Source organism: Tetranychus urticae, chromosome 1 (assembly GCF_039701765.1).
Source record: "Tetranychus urticae isolate SD_2017Ah chromosome 1, NJAU_TeUrti_SD_1.0, whole genome shotgun sequence".
In the NCBI taxonomy this organism is placed as follows: Eukaryota; Metazoa; Arthropoda; class Arachnida; order Trombidiformes; family Tetranychidae; genus Tetranychus; species Tetranychus urticae.
The window spans coordinates 489,163-507,822 of record NC_142958.1 but is presented as its reverse complement, the minus strand read 5'-3'; the positions used below and the strand labels follow the sequence as shown (position 1 = coordinate 507,822).

Sequence of the window (18,660 nt, the reverse complement as noted above, 5' to 3'; positions counted from 1 at the left end):
TTGATAGATAGATATCGAATCCAGGAATTGATCCTACTTCTGGCTATTTAGCTCTCACAGCATTTAAAAAAGTCAATCTCACATTTGTTGTTTTTATCCTAGTTAATCATTCAGTTATCATTATCATCATCATCATCACCACCATCACCATCTAGATCAAAATTATCATCATGTCATTGTCAGTTGTTCGTAAAGTTGAAGATTCTGAAGAATCTGTTCCCAAAAAGCAGAAAATAAGTGATGAAACGCTGGAGCAAAATAATGGATACTCCTCAGAAGAAGCCATTTCAAATGATGAAAATTGGGAACAATATCATGATTCTGATTCGGATATACCCTTAGATACAATTGATGATATGTTGGAAGAGAGTCTAAAGAAAGGAAGTGCTGATTCTAGGCATCTACATTCCGGTCCGGGACATGAAGAGCGTAAAAAGATTGTTTTGAAGAAAAGAGATAAAGACTATTTTGAAATGCTTCCAGAAGGTTGGATTGAAGTTACACACTTTAGTGGGATGCCTATTTATCTTCATAAACAATCAAGAGTCTGTACGCTGGCCAAGCCATACTATTTGGGTCCAGGAAGTGCCAGAAAACACGAAGTTCCTATCTCAGCTATTCCATGTCTAGCTTATAAACGAGAAGTCGAGAAAGAAAAGTCAAATGAAGTAGAAGAAACTCACAATGAAAGTAATAGCCAACTTCCTATTCTAGGAAAAGTCGAAAGTGTAGCTGAGGCGAAGAAAGAGAAATCTTTGGACTTCCTTGCAATCCGTGATTATTGTAGTAATGTTTTTGAATTTGAAGAGATTACAGTACGTAAATTTAAAACTTGGGCTGACCGGAGAAAACATATCCAAATGAAAAAAATGGAACAAAGACCATCACTGCCAGAAGGAACTAAACTAATCAAATTTCCTCTTCCAAAACATACCGAATCTAGTGATCCTGCCCGTAAAAATTGCAAAGAATTTTTAATGAATCCTGCTGGCAAATCAGCTGTTTGTATCCTTCATGAATTTGTTCAACATGCTGAAAGAGTTCAACCAAAATATGTATTCAAAGAACTCGAAAACGCTAGTATGCCATACAGTGCAACTGTTCTAATCAACGATATGGAGTATGGTGTCGGCTATGGAAGTAGTAAAAAACAAGCTAAAGCGGAAGCAGCCAGAGCCACATTAGAGATACTTATTCCTGATATAAGAGATATGACACAAGATGGAAATAGTAAAGTCGACACTTCCATGCAAGATCTAACATTCTTTGATGATATTAAAGTAGAAGATCAAAGAGTCAGCGAATTATGTTCTAAAGCTGGTCAACATTCGCCTTACCAAATTCTAGTTGAGTGCCTAAAAAGAAATTATGGGATGGGTGACACTGAAATAAAGACTGATGTGAGACTTATTAAACACCAAAGAAATGAATTCACCATGAATGTTGGTAAACACAGTGCAACAGTAATTTGTCGCAATAAAAGAGAAGGTAAACAAAGAGCGGCCCAAGCAATTTTACAACTTCTCCATCCACAGATAACTTCATGGGGATCACTACTTAGATTATATGGTAGAGGATCTTGTAAAACACCCAAAGAGAAAAAAGAAGAGGAACAAAAAATTACTGAGCTTCAAAATACTGCTTGTGCTAATCGTCCAAACTATGCTATACTCAATAAGTTAAGAGAGGAAATGTTGAAACTCAGAGCTAGTGACGAAAATCGAAATCATACCAAAGAACCACTCCGATTGATACTCTGTTCTGAAGATAAGAGCGATGCACAATCCTCTCAACTAGTAGATTGCCATTGACATATTGGATTTGCATAGGACAATGAAAAAATTCAAATGTGGAATATACGTTATACGTGTATTAGTTTAGACACATAATTTAATATTTATTTTGGCTTCACAGAAAAAAAAGAAAAGACAGCCAAGGCTTAAAATTGGACAATGTCCGTTGAGGACCGTTTCAGTCAAAAATGAAACTCCCATTTTACAACAGTGGTGAATAAAATATTTAATTTTATTTCAATCTAGTTTACATACAATTGATGTGAGGTCTAAGTCAACCAAGATCTTTGTGTTTTTAAACAGGTTTTGACTGTAACATCTTTTTTTGTTTTGTTCACAGAAATCATGACTCACAATAAATATTGGTTTTTTACTATTCCTTTTAATTTTACCGGAATATTAATCTTGATTCAAGCTAAAAACTGAAGGAGCTACCATAATTAACGTTTCTTTGAATACTTGATTGCAGGTTAAGCTAAACGAATTCACAATCCAGTTCATACATTCATTGATTATATTGACAGATTCACTAGAAGGAAATGCAAGTAAATGCGTCAATTGTTTCGATTAAAATCGACTTTTAATCTTTTCAAGAATGAGTGCGAAATAGCATCAAAAATGTTATTTTTACTATTGAAATGATTGATGAATTTATTGTTTTGAAATAGTAAACCATTATCACTGTTCCACTGAAAATGATTTAAACCAAAGAACCATTCTTTCTAGAGTAAAAGTTAGTTAATCAGTTAATATGGATAATTGCACCGAACACCAGATTACAAAATACTCTGGTTAACCTCAGGGCTTGTCTCACAGTCCAAGGTAACTGTTTTGAATAAATTTTTATGATCAAAAAAACTATCTACAATTACAGAGTTACTACAGATTGTACTGATGAACCAAATAAAAAAATCAGTTGGGCCGAATTTTTACCAATCTATTTTACGATCATCTTATTAATCACCATTCAGTGCGCAGAGCAATCAATATAATTGCTAATAGCAATTAGAAGCAGCAATTTACAACATTTACAGATCCAACTCACTTGATTTTCAAGATTTTGTTCTTTTTTATTATAAAATTCAATGTTTAATAAAATTGCTTAATACCTGCGACTGTATCAATATGTTTTGACTGGACTTGCTTATTTGTATTCTGACATCGTTTGTGTTGATTTTAATCCTGAAATCAATATTTCCAACCAATACTTATTTATTATGATATAAGAACATAAATTTCACAATTTACTGATTGAAGACAAAGATTCAATACATCTTGAATGGTTAAACAACTTAATATAACGCTAATATTCATAATCAAAAATCAGTCAGTAACGCGACTCAAATAGCATCAACTCAATCATTCCAATCCATTTTGATTGTTTAGCCTTTCTATTCCTAAAACTGGTAATAATTACAGTTTAATGGTTGATTCACTTTAAAAATGAAGAAATGCAAATATTATTAACCTTCAATACAGCTGGAAAATTAGTCAATCACAATTATAATTATGCTTAAATTGCCGCCCACTTATCATGTTGAACTGTGGTGATTGTGAAAGTGCAGAATCAATCCAAATCATTATTACAATACATAAGACACTCAAAGCAACAATATTGGAAAAAGGTAAACAATCGAGAAAGACTCAAGTGAATACAATTGAAATTGACAAAAATTTTCTCACCAATTCAATTGAATCTGCATATTAATGAAAGATTGAATTACCAATGAGATTCAACTTGTAAAGGTTGATGAAGCTAAAATTGATAATGAAATGATCGCCCATTGACAACAATAAAATCTGAGTAATTCACAATATCTCATAATAACCTTCGCGATCTTGTCCAGTACATTACTTTCAGCTATTTTATGTGCATCATAATTGACGTTTATGGAATAGGTTTATTCACGTTTAATCATAATGATGATAAAGGATAAGAGAATGGAAACAAACTTTCCTGTTGTGAAATCTCTGTTAATATGAATTTCATGCAAACATAATGAAAAGCTCGAGGCATCAACAATATCCACAAAAGCCGTAGTTAAACATACTTTAACTTAATAAAACACCAATCGACAACAACAATAGATTAGCTGTACTTTTATTGCAGTCATTAGGACAGTATCATTTCAAGTCAATTGGTCAATTTGTTAATGATAATTTTGTCCATTAGGTTTAGAAAGTAAAAAATGTTTCAAATGTTGAGTATTTTACAAAGAAATATTAATGATAACTCTATGTTTTTCATCGACTCTGAATGATTGTTATGACGATGAAGGAGCTTGTTGAATAGCTTATTTCTTGGCCGCTTCAGGGGAATTTATTTTCCTCTCTTACTTTCACATCTCATGTTAACTCGAAGAAATCATTGAGGAAGAGAGCGAATTAATGATTACTTATAACCATCAGGATACACCATTGACTTTAAAACTTGAATATGTTCAGTGTTTGTCTTAAAGTGTTTCTTTTTTATTAGCAAAGTGTATTAAAAATTAAATAAGTTATTCCTTCAACATGAATTTATTTTATTGAGTTTAACTTCACCAATTGTATCATGTCACTAGAGATTAATAATAACAATGATCAAGATGATAACAACAACCAATCCAATGGAAGAATTGGAATCAATAGGATTGAAAAAGAGTTCAATTATGACCCCAATAACAATAACAACGAGCCAAAAATACAAGATGACCATCATAATTTAAATCATAAAACAATACATTCAGACTCTCTTTATTATCCCGATCCTATTCGCTCTTGGCTCAACGAAGATGCCAATCTTGCTGTGCGAGTTCGAAACGTCTGCCTAACTTATGGCTCCGGCCAAAAAACAACTTGTGTCCTCAACAATCTTTCAATATCAGTTCCAGTTGGTTCAATTTACGGTCTCCTCGGTCCAAGTGGTTGCGGTAAAACATCACTTCTAGGAGTAATTTCAGGTTTATTTAGACCTGAATCAGGATTGGTTAGAGTCTATGGTTCACCTCCTGGTACACAGGGATCTGGTGTACCCGATTCAGGTTTAGGTTATATGCCACAAGATACTTCTTTACATACTGATCTAACGATCTATGAAAATCTCTGGTATTTTGGTCGTCTTTTTTTCCTTCCACCTGCGGTTCTCAACAAACGTATTGACTTTCTAGTTACATTGCTTGAGATGCCTGAACCAAATCGGCTAGTATCAACTTTATCTGGTGGGCAACAGCGCCGGGTTTCACTCGCCTGTGCGATAATTCATAAGCCTAGGTTGGCAATTCTGGATGAACCAACTTGTGGTGTTGATCCAGTTCTTTGTCACAAAATCTGGCAATTGTTGAACAAATTTTCCAAAGAAGACAAAATGACCATAATAATTACAACACATTATATTGAAGAGTGTCGTAAAGCGTCCATGGTTGGCTTTATGAGAGCAGGTGAAGTGTTAGAGGAAGATACACCATCAAATTTAACTGCTCGCTACCAAACTCCAAAATTAGAGGAAATTTTTTACAAAATTTGTTTCTCACAGAAACGCCGTAATACAATATTATCTCGACGAATGTCAACTCAAAGTCCAACTTTGGCTCCTGATGATAAACAGCGAGATTATGTGTCTCCATATAAAAGTTATCGGTCAACTTATCCAATACATTCATTTTTCTCGTCCATTTACACATTAACCTGGCGTTACATGTTACAAAGCCTTCGATCTCCTGTTTATTTGTTGTTATTGTTCATCTTCCCTGTTTCTTCTCTGGTTATTATGGACATTTGTGTGGGTCGCTCGCCCTTTGACGTTCCTGTAGGTTGGGTAGTTGCTGATACACCCGATTATTCAGGTTCCCATGTTAAAGAGGAAAACTTTTCGGAAGCCTTTTTTACGCATCAAGTTCCATATTATCCAGATGTATTATACAATGCGATTGATCATCATGTGCTTGATATAATTAAATATCCGAATTTAGATGATGCCTTGGCTGATGTGAGAAATGGAAAGTTGACTTCAGTTCTCCACATGAAACAACACTTTTCCACAGCATTTCATGAACGCGCTGATATGTTTTCTGGGAAAGATGTTGATAATGCAACAATTTCAAGAGGAACCATTTGGCTTTATGCTGATTTTGTAGATAAATTCATGGTTACAACAGTATCAGCTTCAGTTGAATTTGCGTTGTTAAAGGTTTTCAACATAACGGCTCCAGCTTACAATCTTACTTATCACCAACGGGCATTACCTGTTCAATTAGGTGAAATTGATGAGGGTGGATTAGCCAATATTTATGAAATAAACTTGTCCTCATTTTTAGTTCCAGGATTAATTATAGCTTCGACATTCGCCTGTTCCTTTGCTATATCCAGTTTAGCTTTAATCGCAGAAGTAGAAGATAAAATTTTCGTCCGCAATTTTTCAGCTGGACTAACATCGAGTCAAATTATTTTCTCACAATTAATTTCTCGTTTCATATTCTTCTCCATTAATGGAGTCGTTTTCCTTGCCGTTAGTGTCTATCTGTTGGGTATTCCGTGTCGATCTACGCCCATTATACCAATCTTGATTATTTGGGTCCAAGTTATAGCTGGTTGTTCAGCTGGAGTCTTTTTTGGCGCAGCGTTTCCAAAATTTGAATCTGCTCTTTATGTTTCTCTTTTCACCTTTGGTTTGGTTACAGCCTTTTCAGGACTCTTTTGGCCTCCAGAAGCTATTCCATATTACATGAAAACATTTTCATTTCTGTCACCTTTCACCGAATCAGTTGTTGCACTGCGAAAAGTCATGGCCCAGTTCGGTATTTCTTTCAGCAAAGTTGTTCTACCAGGAATGATAACGAGTATTTGTTGGATTACTTTTTTCGATGTTGGTGCTATTTATATTCTTAAAAGGCGAAAATTTTCCACTTGAATTATCACTTTGGTCATTGATTTTCATTCTGGGTTGATGTTTGATTCGGATTACTATCATTGTCTGACATCGCATTAATATCATCGGAATTGTTTTTGTTCAAGTTTGAATCATTTTGGTGCGATTCTTGATGATCTGTAAAGTAGAATAAATAAATGAGTAAATACAATGACCTTCTTACACTGTGAATATGTTTGATCATTTTTATAAAAATTAAAGATTTCATTTCAGTTTTAATAGATCAATATTATGTTATTGGGTAACTATTAATTAAGATGTTAATCATGTTAAAGTATTTTTATTTACAACTAAAACAAAATAGATATTTACAACAATACATTATCAACATTTTAGTTTGTATATTGATCGAATTAATTTTGATTTTTGTGCTTAGATGAATTCATCAAAATATAATTATAATTCGAAGGAAAGATTGAAATTATTTGGAAGTGTTGGAATGATGAGGAATGAGAAAAATAAGTGACAGTTGAGAAAATTGCTACAAAAGCATATTCAAATATTTGTCATGTTTTGTTTCAATAATTGTAATCGTGCAATTGATTTAGTCCAGGCTTAGAAAGAAAAAAAAAGTCGTAACATGTTCTCAATTGAAAGTGACAGTTTCCAACTTTGATACGTTGACCAGTGTTGATTTTAGTAGCCATATGGTTATGATCATGGGCATGTTAATGGTATTCATTGCGATAAAGTGTTTCGGCATAGCAATAATTAAGTTAGTATTCATGCTTGGAAGGAATAATAGTGTTGCTTTGTTTGGTATTTCAATTGAGAGTTTTGATTAAAAATGGCGATGAAAGAAGAGATCATCATAGATGACCAATCAATAATTAGATTGGAAAGATGAAGAAGTCACAAATGATTGCAAGAAATGAACAAGATAATAATAAACGTAGTTTGTAGCTACTGTCATTTGTAATTATTATCATGCATTGCTTGATCCACTGATAAAATCAAAAATTTCCAATGGATAGGTTTTAAGGCCAATAGATAAACCTGAGTCAGTTTCCGAATTGTTGTTATCCGTAATGGGTCGTGTTCCATTGTTAGAACCGTTGTTTAAAGTCTCTAGATGTGCGTTATCCCCACCATTCATTAGATTGTCTTCATTGTGAATTGTTAATTGACAGCAGTCTCGTAATTCTTCAATCATTTCGTCAAAATTTTTCCTTAATGATTGTTGATATTCATGTTGATCTGATCCTATGAGGCGTTCATTGAGTTGTAAGCAAACCTCACACACAGAGACGAATTGACGGTATAATTGACGGAGTTTGGTTACTTTTGAGGCAGGATAGTTTTTACCTTCATTGAGAAAAGCTTTGGCATAAGTTAATGGCCCAGCATTCACTTGGACGGAAATACTTCCTTGTAATGTTAGTTGGAGTCTCTTGAGATCGGGTGCATCGGAAAAGGCAACCTCTTCCAACTGTTTAACACGACTTTCCATTTCATCAATGGCCACTTCGATGGGACTTAAAATGAGAACCGTTTTTGATACAATAGGAACCCTCTTTACCACATATGGTAGACAGTATTTGGTCGTTAAAACGGTTCGTTTTTTACATTGTTCCTCGCAATCACCAGATCTTGCTTTGGACGGATCTGTCAGTGAAAAGGGAGTTTCGAACATAAACTTGTTCACATTGTTTACCCTTTCAAAGTCAGTGATTCGATTCTCTGAAGGATCGGTTACATGTGAATATGGAATTACATGAGTTATCTGAATATAAGCATATCGAGGGTCACAATCTTTCTTTTCATCGATCTCTTTCTCGGACATTATTAGTTTCACATTGGAGGGTCCAAATTTAGATGAGAATAGGTCTTTCAAGCGTTGAGAAATTTCTGGTAACGAAGTTACTTTGGGTTCTTTATAAATGTATTCACGACCAGAGTCATCTTCAAAGTAATCTTTACCAAAAAATGCAACTTTGTAATAGCGTCCCAATAAACGTTTACCACTTTTCTTGGTCATTAATATTTTATCATAAATTTCACTAATATTACGATGGATTCTGCTGAGTATTTCATAATTTCGAGCTCTTTCATAGAAAGGAGCCATGAGTTTGTATATTTCAGGAACAACTTCATACCGTTCAGCACGAGTAAATAAATCAACTGCACTTTCAAGATTAGATAAGAGAGATTCCTCTGAGAACTGTTCTTCATCACTGTTTGTTTCATCTCTTCTCGTTGAATTATGTAATTCTTCATCACGAGGTATGTTTGGAGATATAATGGCAAATGCTTTGGCTCCTAAAGGATTTGGATTTCTGTTTCGAAGATATTCAGCTTCCAAGGCTGAAATGTGCACCAAACAGTGAGCAGCTTCTGAAAAGTTGTTGTTTTTAATGTGATTCTTGGCCATTGATTCTAACCATGTTCTTCTTAGTGCCGGTGATGTTTCAGCATAACTGTTGGCTAAATGATGCTGTAAATCCAATAACATTTCACTATCATTTTCGTGTTCCCTCATGGCTGCTGTTGCCATTAGCACGGTTCTCACTTTTTTAGTTAATTCTTTGACTAGAGAGGGAAATCTTCCTCCTTGCATACCTTTATCTGACCCAGCATAATTATTTATTACTGCCAGTGATTCTTGGAATCGAGGGTTATTCATGAGAGCTAAACCAGAATCTCCAAGTAACCGAGAAATCGATATAATCACCTGTAGATGCATCCGGGTCATAGAAAGGCCATTTGAATGATCAAAATTGGCTCTCATCAGGAGGTAGAGAAGAGCAGATGACTCATTACGTACAGTGACAATCCGGGAAGATGAACATCGCAATAATTCTAAACACAGTTTACCAACTAGATTTGGATTACCTGAAAACAGGACAGATGGGAATTTATTGACAAAGCTTCTAAGAGAGGCGAAAAGATGTTTCAAAAGAGTTTCTGATTGTCCCAGTTGAAGAAAGGTGAGATAAATGGAGAAAATTTTCTTCATAAGCGGATTATCACCATCATTTCCAGAAATACGATCTTTCAGGTGACTTGTTATGAGACCAAGTTGATCTAAAGCAATAAGACCAGCTTCGGTAGCTAAATTAGCTTCCAATAAAGAAGAAAAGAGAATATTTTCATGTGAAACATTATTGTCTGATTCATTTTCATCGTATCTGGATCCAATAGAAGCGGTAGACATGGCAGAGGTAATTCTTGAAGGTAATGTGTTTGCCTTGTCAGATGCACCCGATCGTTTGTTGGTCGAATATTTCCTTCCACTATATTTAAATTCAAACAAACACATTTCCGTTAAAGTTAATATTTGAATTATTTGCACATCTGAGGCTTGGTGTAACCATTTAGTCATCAAATCTTCATTTACATGCTTGATTATCCAGAGGTGAATAATCAAAAGGTCTCTCACTTCTTTATTATTAAGTTTGTCAAATCGAACAGGTAAAGATTGCGATCTTTGATGATGAGAACCATCTTTTTCCAAGTTGGCAGGAGAATTCGACCTGGAATCTGTCGAGTTTACAGTTTTTCCTGCTTGCACATTTTGACTTAATTGTTGTTGACTTAGAGATGCGGTTACATTTTTTGAATTATTGTCGGGATCAGGCGAAGGAGATTTCGAAGAACTATCTGGTACATCAGCTGTAAGTTCATCAGAACTACCAGGAACGTTAGTACTTTGCCCATTGGTGACGATAGAAAGACCAACATTAGAGATAGGGACTGTTCCTGCAATATATTGCAGATAACTGGAATCACGATTGGCTGCTGCAATAAGTTTACTGGCTGACTCAAGGGTTGAATTGCGACGCAAACTGTTACTTTTGGTTGTACCATCTATTGTGTCTAAACTAGCAAGACTGTAGGTATCAAAAAAGGAGACTCGTTTGGATGCATTTAAGCAAGAATTGAGAGTTGATGATTTATGAGGAGATGAAATTCGAGATGGGTTGCTTGAATCGTTGATGAGATGTTGGATGGCAGATGAAAAACCAGTAACATGAATACGATTAATATTGTCCAATAATACAGAAATGAAGGGAAAGTATAGAGAAGCAATGCGAGATTGTTGCTGTCTATATTGATATCTGTCGTCAAATGAGTGCTTAACAAGTAGATTACGTAAAACTGAAATCGCCATACCACGAACTTGATGTACTTCAATAAGAGCAGAACGAACTTCTTGTAAAATGATACCAACAATGAAATGAGTTTTTGTAAAATATTCAGAAATTAAGACGGGATTTTCTTTAACACCAGGTTCAGTTGTATTCTTGGACTTCATAGATGATCCATGAATAGGTAAATTTAAAGGTACATGATGCTCATAAGCTGTTATAATAGCTAAAAATTCGAATTTATAATTATGTAGGGCAACACTATCACGAGCTGAATGAAATTTATCCAAATACAGTTTGATAAGGCGAAAAACAAAACCACGATCCATCAAGGACAAGCAGCGAGTCATGAAGAATGCAAGAGCTTTGTTCGCTAATTTAGTTTCTGAGGGAAGACCTCGATATTTGTGCATAATCTGAGGCATAAGAAGGTCAATAAAAGTAGATAAATTGTTGTGATATTCTTGCGGAAATCTTTCATTTCTTAGCATTTTAATTCGTCCGGAGTTTAAAAGATGATGAACCATGGATTTAATGGCAATTTGTAGGAAAAACCAGCAATGAGAGAGAAGATTATTGATAACCATGAAATCATTGAAAGATGAGCGAAGAAGTGAAACTAAAGAGCGAATAAGTTCTTCATGAAGGGTAGTCTTTGAGTTGCATGGAAAAAGAGATTCAGTTGTGAAAACATACTGTGAAAGAGAAGGGAGAAAAGAAAGAGAAAAGATAAAAAAAAGTTAAAAAAGACAGAATATGAGTAAACTAAAAAAGAAAAGTTAACCTGTAATTCTTGTTATTGTTTATCTAATTGTAATTGTTTTTCTTTTATTTGCACCTTACCTCTACATAGCTTTGAATAACCTCTTCTTTGTTGACTGAGTGAATACGATGCAAGATATCAATTATAATTTTAACAATATTAAGTGATACATCTTCACTGGTTGTGGCCATGAGAAGGCGTAAAAGTTGCGTCATAAGTACCGGGAAAAATCTGATAATATCACTTATTTCAGAGTCTTGCAGGTTTTTCAGTATTTTTGGCATTCCATGCTGAATTTGTACAAATTTTGAAATCTCACGACCAGCTTCAGAACCAGTATTGGTAATTGTTGTATTGATTGAACCTGAACTTATGCTTGCAGTCTCAGCTTCTCTCATCTCATCGTTATTGTTTTTCATGTCCAATATTTTGTCGACATGAACCAAGAACGAATGAAGATGAGGATCACTTGGAAAGATACTTGAAACGAATTTGAAACCAACTTTAAATAATTCTCGTCCCCCATCAACCCATCTTATTTCAGGACCAGAAAACTGTCAAGAATTTTTGAGTGGTTCAGATAAGAAGAAAGAAAAGATCAAAAAGGTAATAACAACATTAATATGATGATTATTAATAATATTAACATTAACCAAAAAAGGTTGTATGACAAGATATTGAAGAGTAAAAAGAAAGAAATTAGAGAGGTGGAGGGAAAGGAGAAAGGAAAATATTTCAGCATCAAAAGAAAAAGAGGTTATATAAGAAAGGAAAATCGTTAATGATAATGATGATGATGAGCAATGAAAATAGTTATTAATTAGCTCTATTAATAAAATGCTTACCCCTTTGCCCAAGCCTAAAGGCTTATAAGAAAGGTATCCTGGAGGAAGGTGAGATGAAACACAAATACTTTGCTCATCAAGATTGAGTTTTCCTCGGTTAGGATATATGGGAAGCCAAGAGTAGCCGATGGGTGTTTCAATGGAAGATTCTTTCTTTTTGTGAGACGATGTGGAACACGAAACATGATAAAAACTGAATAATAGATGTTGTTTCTCGTGCAGTATAACGGGCAGAGCTATTTTAACTTCCTCATAAAATTCTGGGTTCGATGAATGGTGGGTAATCGATGTTGTCACTCGAGACACAAATTCACGATTCTCGGTACAAGGGCGACCAAAGATAACTGGTAACGGAATTGCATTTTCATCATCCGACTCTCTGAATTCAATGGCACAGCAAATATTTCGTGCCTTAGCAAAAAATTTTTGGCTATCATATTTGAGGCACTTGGGAAAAACATAGAGCAAATTGACATAATGAGTAAAGGGTGAGGCTATACGAGGATTGTTTTGCAAAAATTCTTGAACTTCTATGATAGCTGGTTCAGAGGTTGGTGTTTTAAATGGCACAACTGGAAGGTGGGAACTAGTTAAAACAGCGTTGGGAACTTCACTGGCTGAATTGGTCAATTCTTTCAAAGTACAGCTAATTTTACCAGGTATAACGGTAACGTTTCTTAGCTTTTCATTGTTTTTCAATTCGTTGAGGTGTTTAATTAAATCTTCATCACTTAATTTGTTGTTTTCCTGTCGATAAATAAGACCAAAGTCGGACGAAGTGTCCAAACATTTGGTTGATTTAAATAATGGCTTGACTGCCCAACCAAATGGCATCCGGTATTGAGTTCCCATCCGTTGACAAGTTGCTCTAGCTGATTTGTGCATTTTAACACCCAGTTTACCAATACCGTTTTCAGATGATTTGATATACCCATCACTAGTTGATGATATACTACCAGTCAATACTTTTTCAATTCTCAAAACCAAATACATATCCGGACTGGGTGAATGGATGGAAAAAATTGCTGATTTTGGGTCAATCACCCAATCATCAGTGAACTCACGGGCATCTTCCATGTCCATTGAGTCATGTCTTTCTAATTTAGGTTTTGGAAGCATTTCTTTAACTAGAATATCATTTACATCGAATCTGAATTCTTCCGTTATCTTTCCTCTTTTTGCATCAAAGACAGCAACTGATGTGAAAAATGGTTCAATGTGGCAAGTATTCCCATCTATAGTTGTTTTCAAATTAAATTCAAAGGTATCACAGGTAAACATGAAACGAAAGCCGAACTGCTCTCGGTAAGGTTCAACCTTTTTGTTGGGTCTATGCTTCAGTTCAATAAATGATCCTCGGCGAGATTGTAAATCGGGATAGACTAAAAATACATTGACTCTGTCCTCTTTACGTTGTTGAGCAATGGAGTATTCAGTTTCACGAGAATATTTCATGAGCTCCGGATTTTTAGAAAACTCTAAATTTCTCAGTGTACTATATTTAAGGGTAGGAGGTGGTGTCGATATTCCTTCAGATAGAGCAACACTTTTGCGACTGACTGTTTCAGATTTATTGGAAATAGCCCGGTTTAACGCTTCAAGCCATGAATCTAAATCGGATTCCGATTCAGTGGCAAGTATCACACTTTTATGTCCTTCAATCATACGTAGTTCAAATGCCCATTTGCCACGACGAGCATTACGAACTACTTGATGACAAAGGTCCAGATGTATAGAACCCTTTGATTCGGTTTTTCGTTGGTCTTTGAAAAATTCTAGCACATAAGTATTGTCAACTTCAGGACGGAGACACATCCAACGTCTTTTAAATGATTTACTTGTCATTGACATGAAAGCACTGGTTGCAGTTTCAGATCCCCTTAAAATATATCCCTCTTTTGTTATACCTCCGAGTGCATTGTCATGGGCTTCTCGTTCACTATCTTCATCATCATCATCAATTTCATAAACTTGATCTTGTAAGTTGGCTTCTTCGTTCAATCTAGGTAATTTAGGTAATTCAGTCCAGGAACCAGAATATTTTTCATATTTAAACTCAATGACACTCCAATCTCTCAAGAAACCATCGATGCATTGTCTTACATGAAGGGAGACCGGTAAGATGTTGGTGTCTATTAGTTTGCTTGGAATCATGATTTCATGGTTATTATATGGCACTGGTCGAATAGTCCGCATTGCACGAGTTATATTTTTAGCTTCAAAATCATCCATAGGAAAGAGCACTAATTCACGCTGTGGGTCGTTCTGAAGGATTGTTCTCATTTTATTTATCAACTCTTCATAATCCAATGGTTCAACAATGAAAGGTCTAACCATTAAAGTTGTATGGCGAACAGCAGCAGAAACATTTTCACGGACAGCTGCTGCTGAGCCTGGTTTAGAGAGGACTTTCATAAACTTACGTTCAGACATGGTTAATAAAACAGAAGGATGTTATGAAAAGAAATAAAATTACAAAAAAGGAAAAGAAGATGATGGAAAGGGAAAAAGAGCAAGATGAGTAAAGAAAGTGATAGAAAAAGATTTCACAAAGGAAAGATTAATAAATTAGGCCTTTTCGTCACTTTCATCAAGGAATTGATGGAAATTGGATGAATTAAAGACATTAATCAAGCCCTTCAATTCATTTTGAACACAAATTTATTAATTGTTTCACCAATATAAAGAAATAACATTGAGACTAAAATCCGACTGCTCAAAACAGCGCATAAGCACTCTCATTGAGGGTGTGTTTTTGACTAACCTGTAACCAAAGATTAAAGCATAAGATACAGCAATTGAGAGGTTTTGAGGATAGTAAGGGACAATGCCCACCCCAAGCGCTAGTAGTAGTATTTACAGTGCATTTATTATTATTATTTTGTTGTTACTTTTGGCTCTTTCTTTTTCTCTTTCTATTGGCTCTTTCTTTTCTTTCTGGGTATTTTTTCGGCAAAATTACAAGTAAGGGTTCTTTTTTGATCGTTTTTTTGAGTATTTTGGCCGAAATTTTGATTAATTTAATATATTAAACTATTTTATTAGATTTTTATTCAATTCCCAAGGGAAAAACTTTACAATATTGTAACTTAGAAAAATTTTCAATGCATTTTAGGCGGTCAATTTAATTTAGTATTTTTATTAGAAATTAAATTAATCAACAATGGGTACAATTTTTATTATTAATCATTATATTACAATTAAATTAACTTTATTATTAACAGTGGTAAAACGCTGTGTCATTATCGGGTGCAAAACCAGCACGAATGATAAAGTTGGACTTTTCCATTTTCCGACAAAAGTAGAATTGCGTGAACGATGGCTGGACAGTATTCGGAATGGTTTACCCAGGGAATTTGACTCCAATAATTTGAAGTCCAAACTTGTCTGTGGTTGCCATTTCCCAGCATCTTCTATATACCAGGCCGGAAATATGAGAAAGTTGGTAAATGGAGCCATTCCAAAGCGGATCCCATTCAGGATTGTTGAGCGGGCGAAGGTAACCAAGGCAAATGAGTTGGTAAGCTTGAGAGCAAAAGTCAAAAGACTTGAAAATCAACTGCTGAAATTGAGGACTGACCCTGATCCTAGTTTCATTTTCACTCATAGAAGTAAATTAAAAAAATACATGGATGAAGATTCATACACTCTATTTGATAGTTGTGTTTTGAATTTTACAAAGCGACCTCATGGTCGCAGGCACAGTTATCAAACAAAGAAGCTAGCGAACAAAATATACCATCAGTCCAAGCAGGCTTTTAGGATGATTCAGCCTATTTTTGCTCTTCCGTCTTTCCGTACCATTGATAGATTTAGCTCCGATGATTTTTCTGTGACTGGTATCTCGAAAGATACTGAATTAACTCTCCGACGTCATGCTACCAAGCTAGCTGAGTCTGATAAGTATTGTGTCATCAGCTTTGATGAAACTGATATCAAACCAGGTTTCACATATTTACCAAGAAGAGATGTAGTTTGTGGTTATGTTGATATGGGTAAACATGGAAGATTAGCTAGAGAAGCAAAAGGAACGCTTGTTTTCGGCTTGAGAGGTATAAATGAAAGGTGGAAGCAGGTGATTTGTTATTATTTTGTAGCTAAAACGGGTTTTACTGCTATTCATTTGAAAAGAATCTTTGAGGATATTTTAGGAACAGTTTTCAATGCAGGTTATAATGTGGTTGCGTCAGTTTGCGATGGTGATGGCAAAAATCGTTCTCTTTGTAGTGCATTGAATGTTGATCCCAACAATTCACAATTTCAATTTGAAGGGAAAATAATCCATTTCCTTTTTGATGTTCCTCACATATTGAAACTGATACGCAACCACTGCATGACCAAGAAAGTCTTTGTTAAAATCGGAGAGCACGAAGGTACTTTTGAATGGAATGATGTGCTGATGCACCTCGAACCAATGGTAAGTAGCAATGGTATTCTGAAACAGTGTTACAAATTAACGAAAAAGCATTTGAATCCAGTTGGCTATGAGAAAATGAAAGTGAGGTACGCAACGCAAATGTTTTCTCACACAGTGGGAACATCTTTTATATTTGCTGCAGAGATATTAAAGGTTCGTCCAGAAAAAAATTTATTGATAGGGCATCTATTCAAGAGCCTTGATAAACTTTTTGATATCTTGAATTCTTCCTCTCTTTCGCAGCAAAGAGGAAAGCCTTGGAAAACAGCCCTCAGGAAAGACGATGATAATACAGATTATCTGAAGTATTTTCTGGAGCTGATTGAGAATAAATATTTCTTTTTCGTTAGTGAAAATTCAACAGCTGAGGAATTAGTTCCTAATAATGGAGTTTTTTGCATTGAAATGTTAGCTCAAACAATAAGAGGCATTCTATCTTTAAGTGCATATCTGTTTGATAGAGATATTAAGCATTTATGTACAAGAAGATTGAATCAAGATATTCTGGAGAACTTTTTTGCACAGGTAAAGAGGTCTGGTTCACACATCACAACTTCACACTTTCGTGCGCATTTTAGATCTAGCAGGATTCTTTTCATGGAAGCTCTGCCTGATGGAGCGAATTGTGAGCCAGATGAAGATATTCCACTTTTTTTAGAAGGATCTGAGCCATCAGAAATGGAGTCCGACTCATGTTCGGCTGTAACAGAAAGTTCACCTGAAGCTGAACTTGCTGATTACTTTGCAGCATTCAACCCAGAACTCAATGAGGCAAGGAATGAATTATCCACGTTTTTTTCAACATTTTCTGTTGATGATGTTGGAGAAGATCATGGTGTTTTAACCTATGCATCAATGTATAATACGGATAAGGCAGGTTTGAATAGTTATATTGCTGGATATTTACTGAAAAAGATAAAAGATAGAAAAGTTTGCTGTGATGAATGTTTGCGTGCTACAAGTTCGGTTGTTGCGTTAGCTGAACATGAACTGATTAGGCTCAGGGAGTACAATCCTGAACTTACATTATCGCTGAACTGTCCATCCAAAAGTTTTGCAGACTTAGTTAAGGTCCTCAGCGATTTGTTAGAAGAGAATGTCCCGCAAGTAGTAGCGGTTGTAGGGGTTAAATTCACTTTATTTAGAATTCTATGGAGACAGGATTATAGCTTCATTCCTGTTTGCCACCGAGAAGGTATAAAGCTAGAAATAATGCATAGGTTAGTCAACATGTTTTTAGGAAAGCACCTTAAAGATTTGAAACAGGAATTAAATCATAGGCCCATAAAATCTTTTAGATAATTAAATTGATAAAGTTCATGTTCAGCTAACGATTTGCATATGGCTTTATAGTTTTAGTAAAGGATTATTTTAGTTACAAGATGATAATAAATTCTGCTTCCATCTTCACTTGAGTGAGAACGTTCTATTTTTGCTTCCAGCTTGATCTTCGTGTTTAGTCGTATCAAATCTCTACTTATTGCATTCTCTGATTGGTATTTTGTGATTCCTATTGATTCAGTTTGTATCTTAGCTGTGATACAATTCTGATTCAGTTCGGATAGCTTTTAGTTTGATGTCGAAGAGTTATCTCGGTGTCATTCGAGATACTTTTCATAGGGAGTCGTTGGAGCTTCTCTATCTTTGGTCAGCAATGACGGAAAGTAGGAATAGATTGAATTATCAATCTTAGGGTATAGATCGCTGGCTTTGGAGTTTGATAACTGTGCAATTTATATATTTATATCTTTCAATTGTAATTGTTAGTTATATTTTGATTGATATAATGATTCAATGTTGTTAAATGTAATGTAATTAATGTAAAAATTTAATTTATATTTGTAAATA

At 34.9% G+C, this 18,660-nt stretch overlaps 3 protein-coding genes across 3 annotated transcripts; 2 read left to right on the top strand and 1 right to left on the bottom strand.

Moving 5' to 3' along the window:
* The first annotated feature begins 36 nt into the window (after positions 1-36).
* LOC107370020 (microprocessor complex subunit DGCR8) lies at positions 37-2,179 on the top strand. The gene has a single exon (XM_015937994.3). It carries the CDS (start codon positions 171-173, stop codon positions 1,809-1,811), a length of 1,641 nt encoding a protein of 546 aa, XP_015793480.2. The 5' UTR covers positions 37-170; the 3' UTR covers positions 1,812-2,179.
* A 1,756-nt stretch (positions 2,180-3,935) lies between these two features.
* On the top strand, positions 3,936-6,918 carry LOC107369953 (ABC transporter G family member 23). The gene has a single exon (XM_015937915.3). It carries the CDS (start codon positions 4,348-4,350, stop codon positions 6,679-6,681), a length of 2,334 nt encoding a protein of 777 aa, XP_015793401.2. The 5' UTR covers positions 3,936-4,347; the 3' UTR covers positions 6,682-6,918.
* A 41-nt stretch (positions 6,919-6,959) lies between these two features.
* On the bottom strand, positions 6,960-15,035 carry LOC107369952 (dedicator of cytokinesis protein 9). Its single transcript, XM_015937914.3, has 3 exons — positions 12,396-15,035; positions 11,631-12,104; positions 6,960-11,482 (listed from the first exon to the last, which is right to left on the bottom strand). Exons 1-3 carry the CDS (start codon positions 14,826-14,828, stop codon positions 7,625-7,627), a joined length of 6,765 nt encoding a protein of 2,254 aa, XP_015793400.2. The 5' UTR covers positions 14,829-15,035; the 3' UTR covers positions 6,960-7,624.
* Between the last annotated feature and the right edge of the window lie 3,625 nt (positions 15,036-18,660).

Bases quoted from the DNA above. Each gene is read 5' to 3' on its own strand.
- LOC107370020 (XM_015937994.3), top strand. From the start codon at position 171: ATGTCATTGTCAGTTGTTCGTAAAGTTGAAGATTCTGAAGAATCTGTT.
- LOC107369953 (XM_015937915.3), top strand. From the start codon at position 4,348: ATGTCACTAGAGATTAATAATAACAATGATCAAGATGATAACAACAAC.
- LOC107369952 (XM_015937914.3), bottom strand. From the start codon at position 14,828: ATGTCTGAACGTAAGTTTATGAAAGTCCTCTCTAAACCAGGCTCAGCA. The intron at 12,105-12,395 runs GTAAGCATTTTA...AATTCTTGACAG, and splicing joins CTTTAGGCTTGGGCAAAGGG to TTTTCTGGTCCTGAAATAAG. The intron at 11,483-11,630 runs GTAAGGTGCAAA...TCTCTTTCACAG, and splicing joins TTATTCAAAGCTATGTAGAG to TATGTTTTCACAACTGAATC.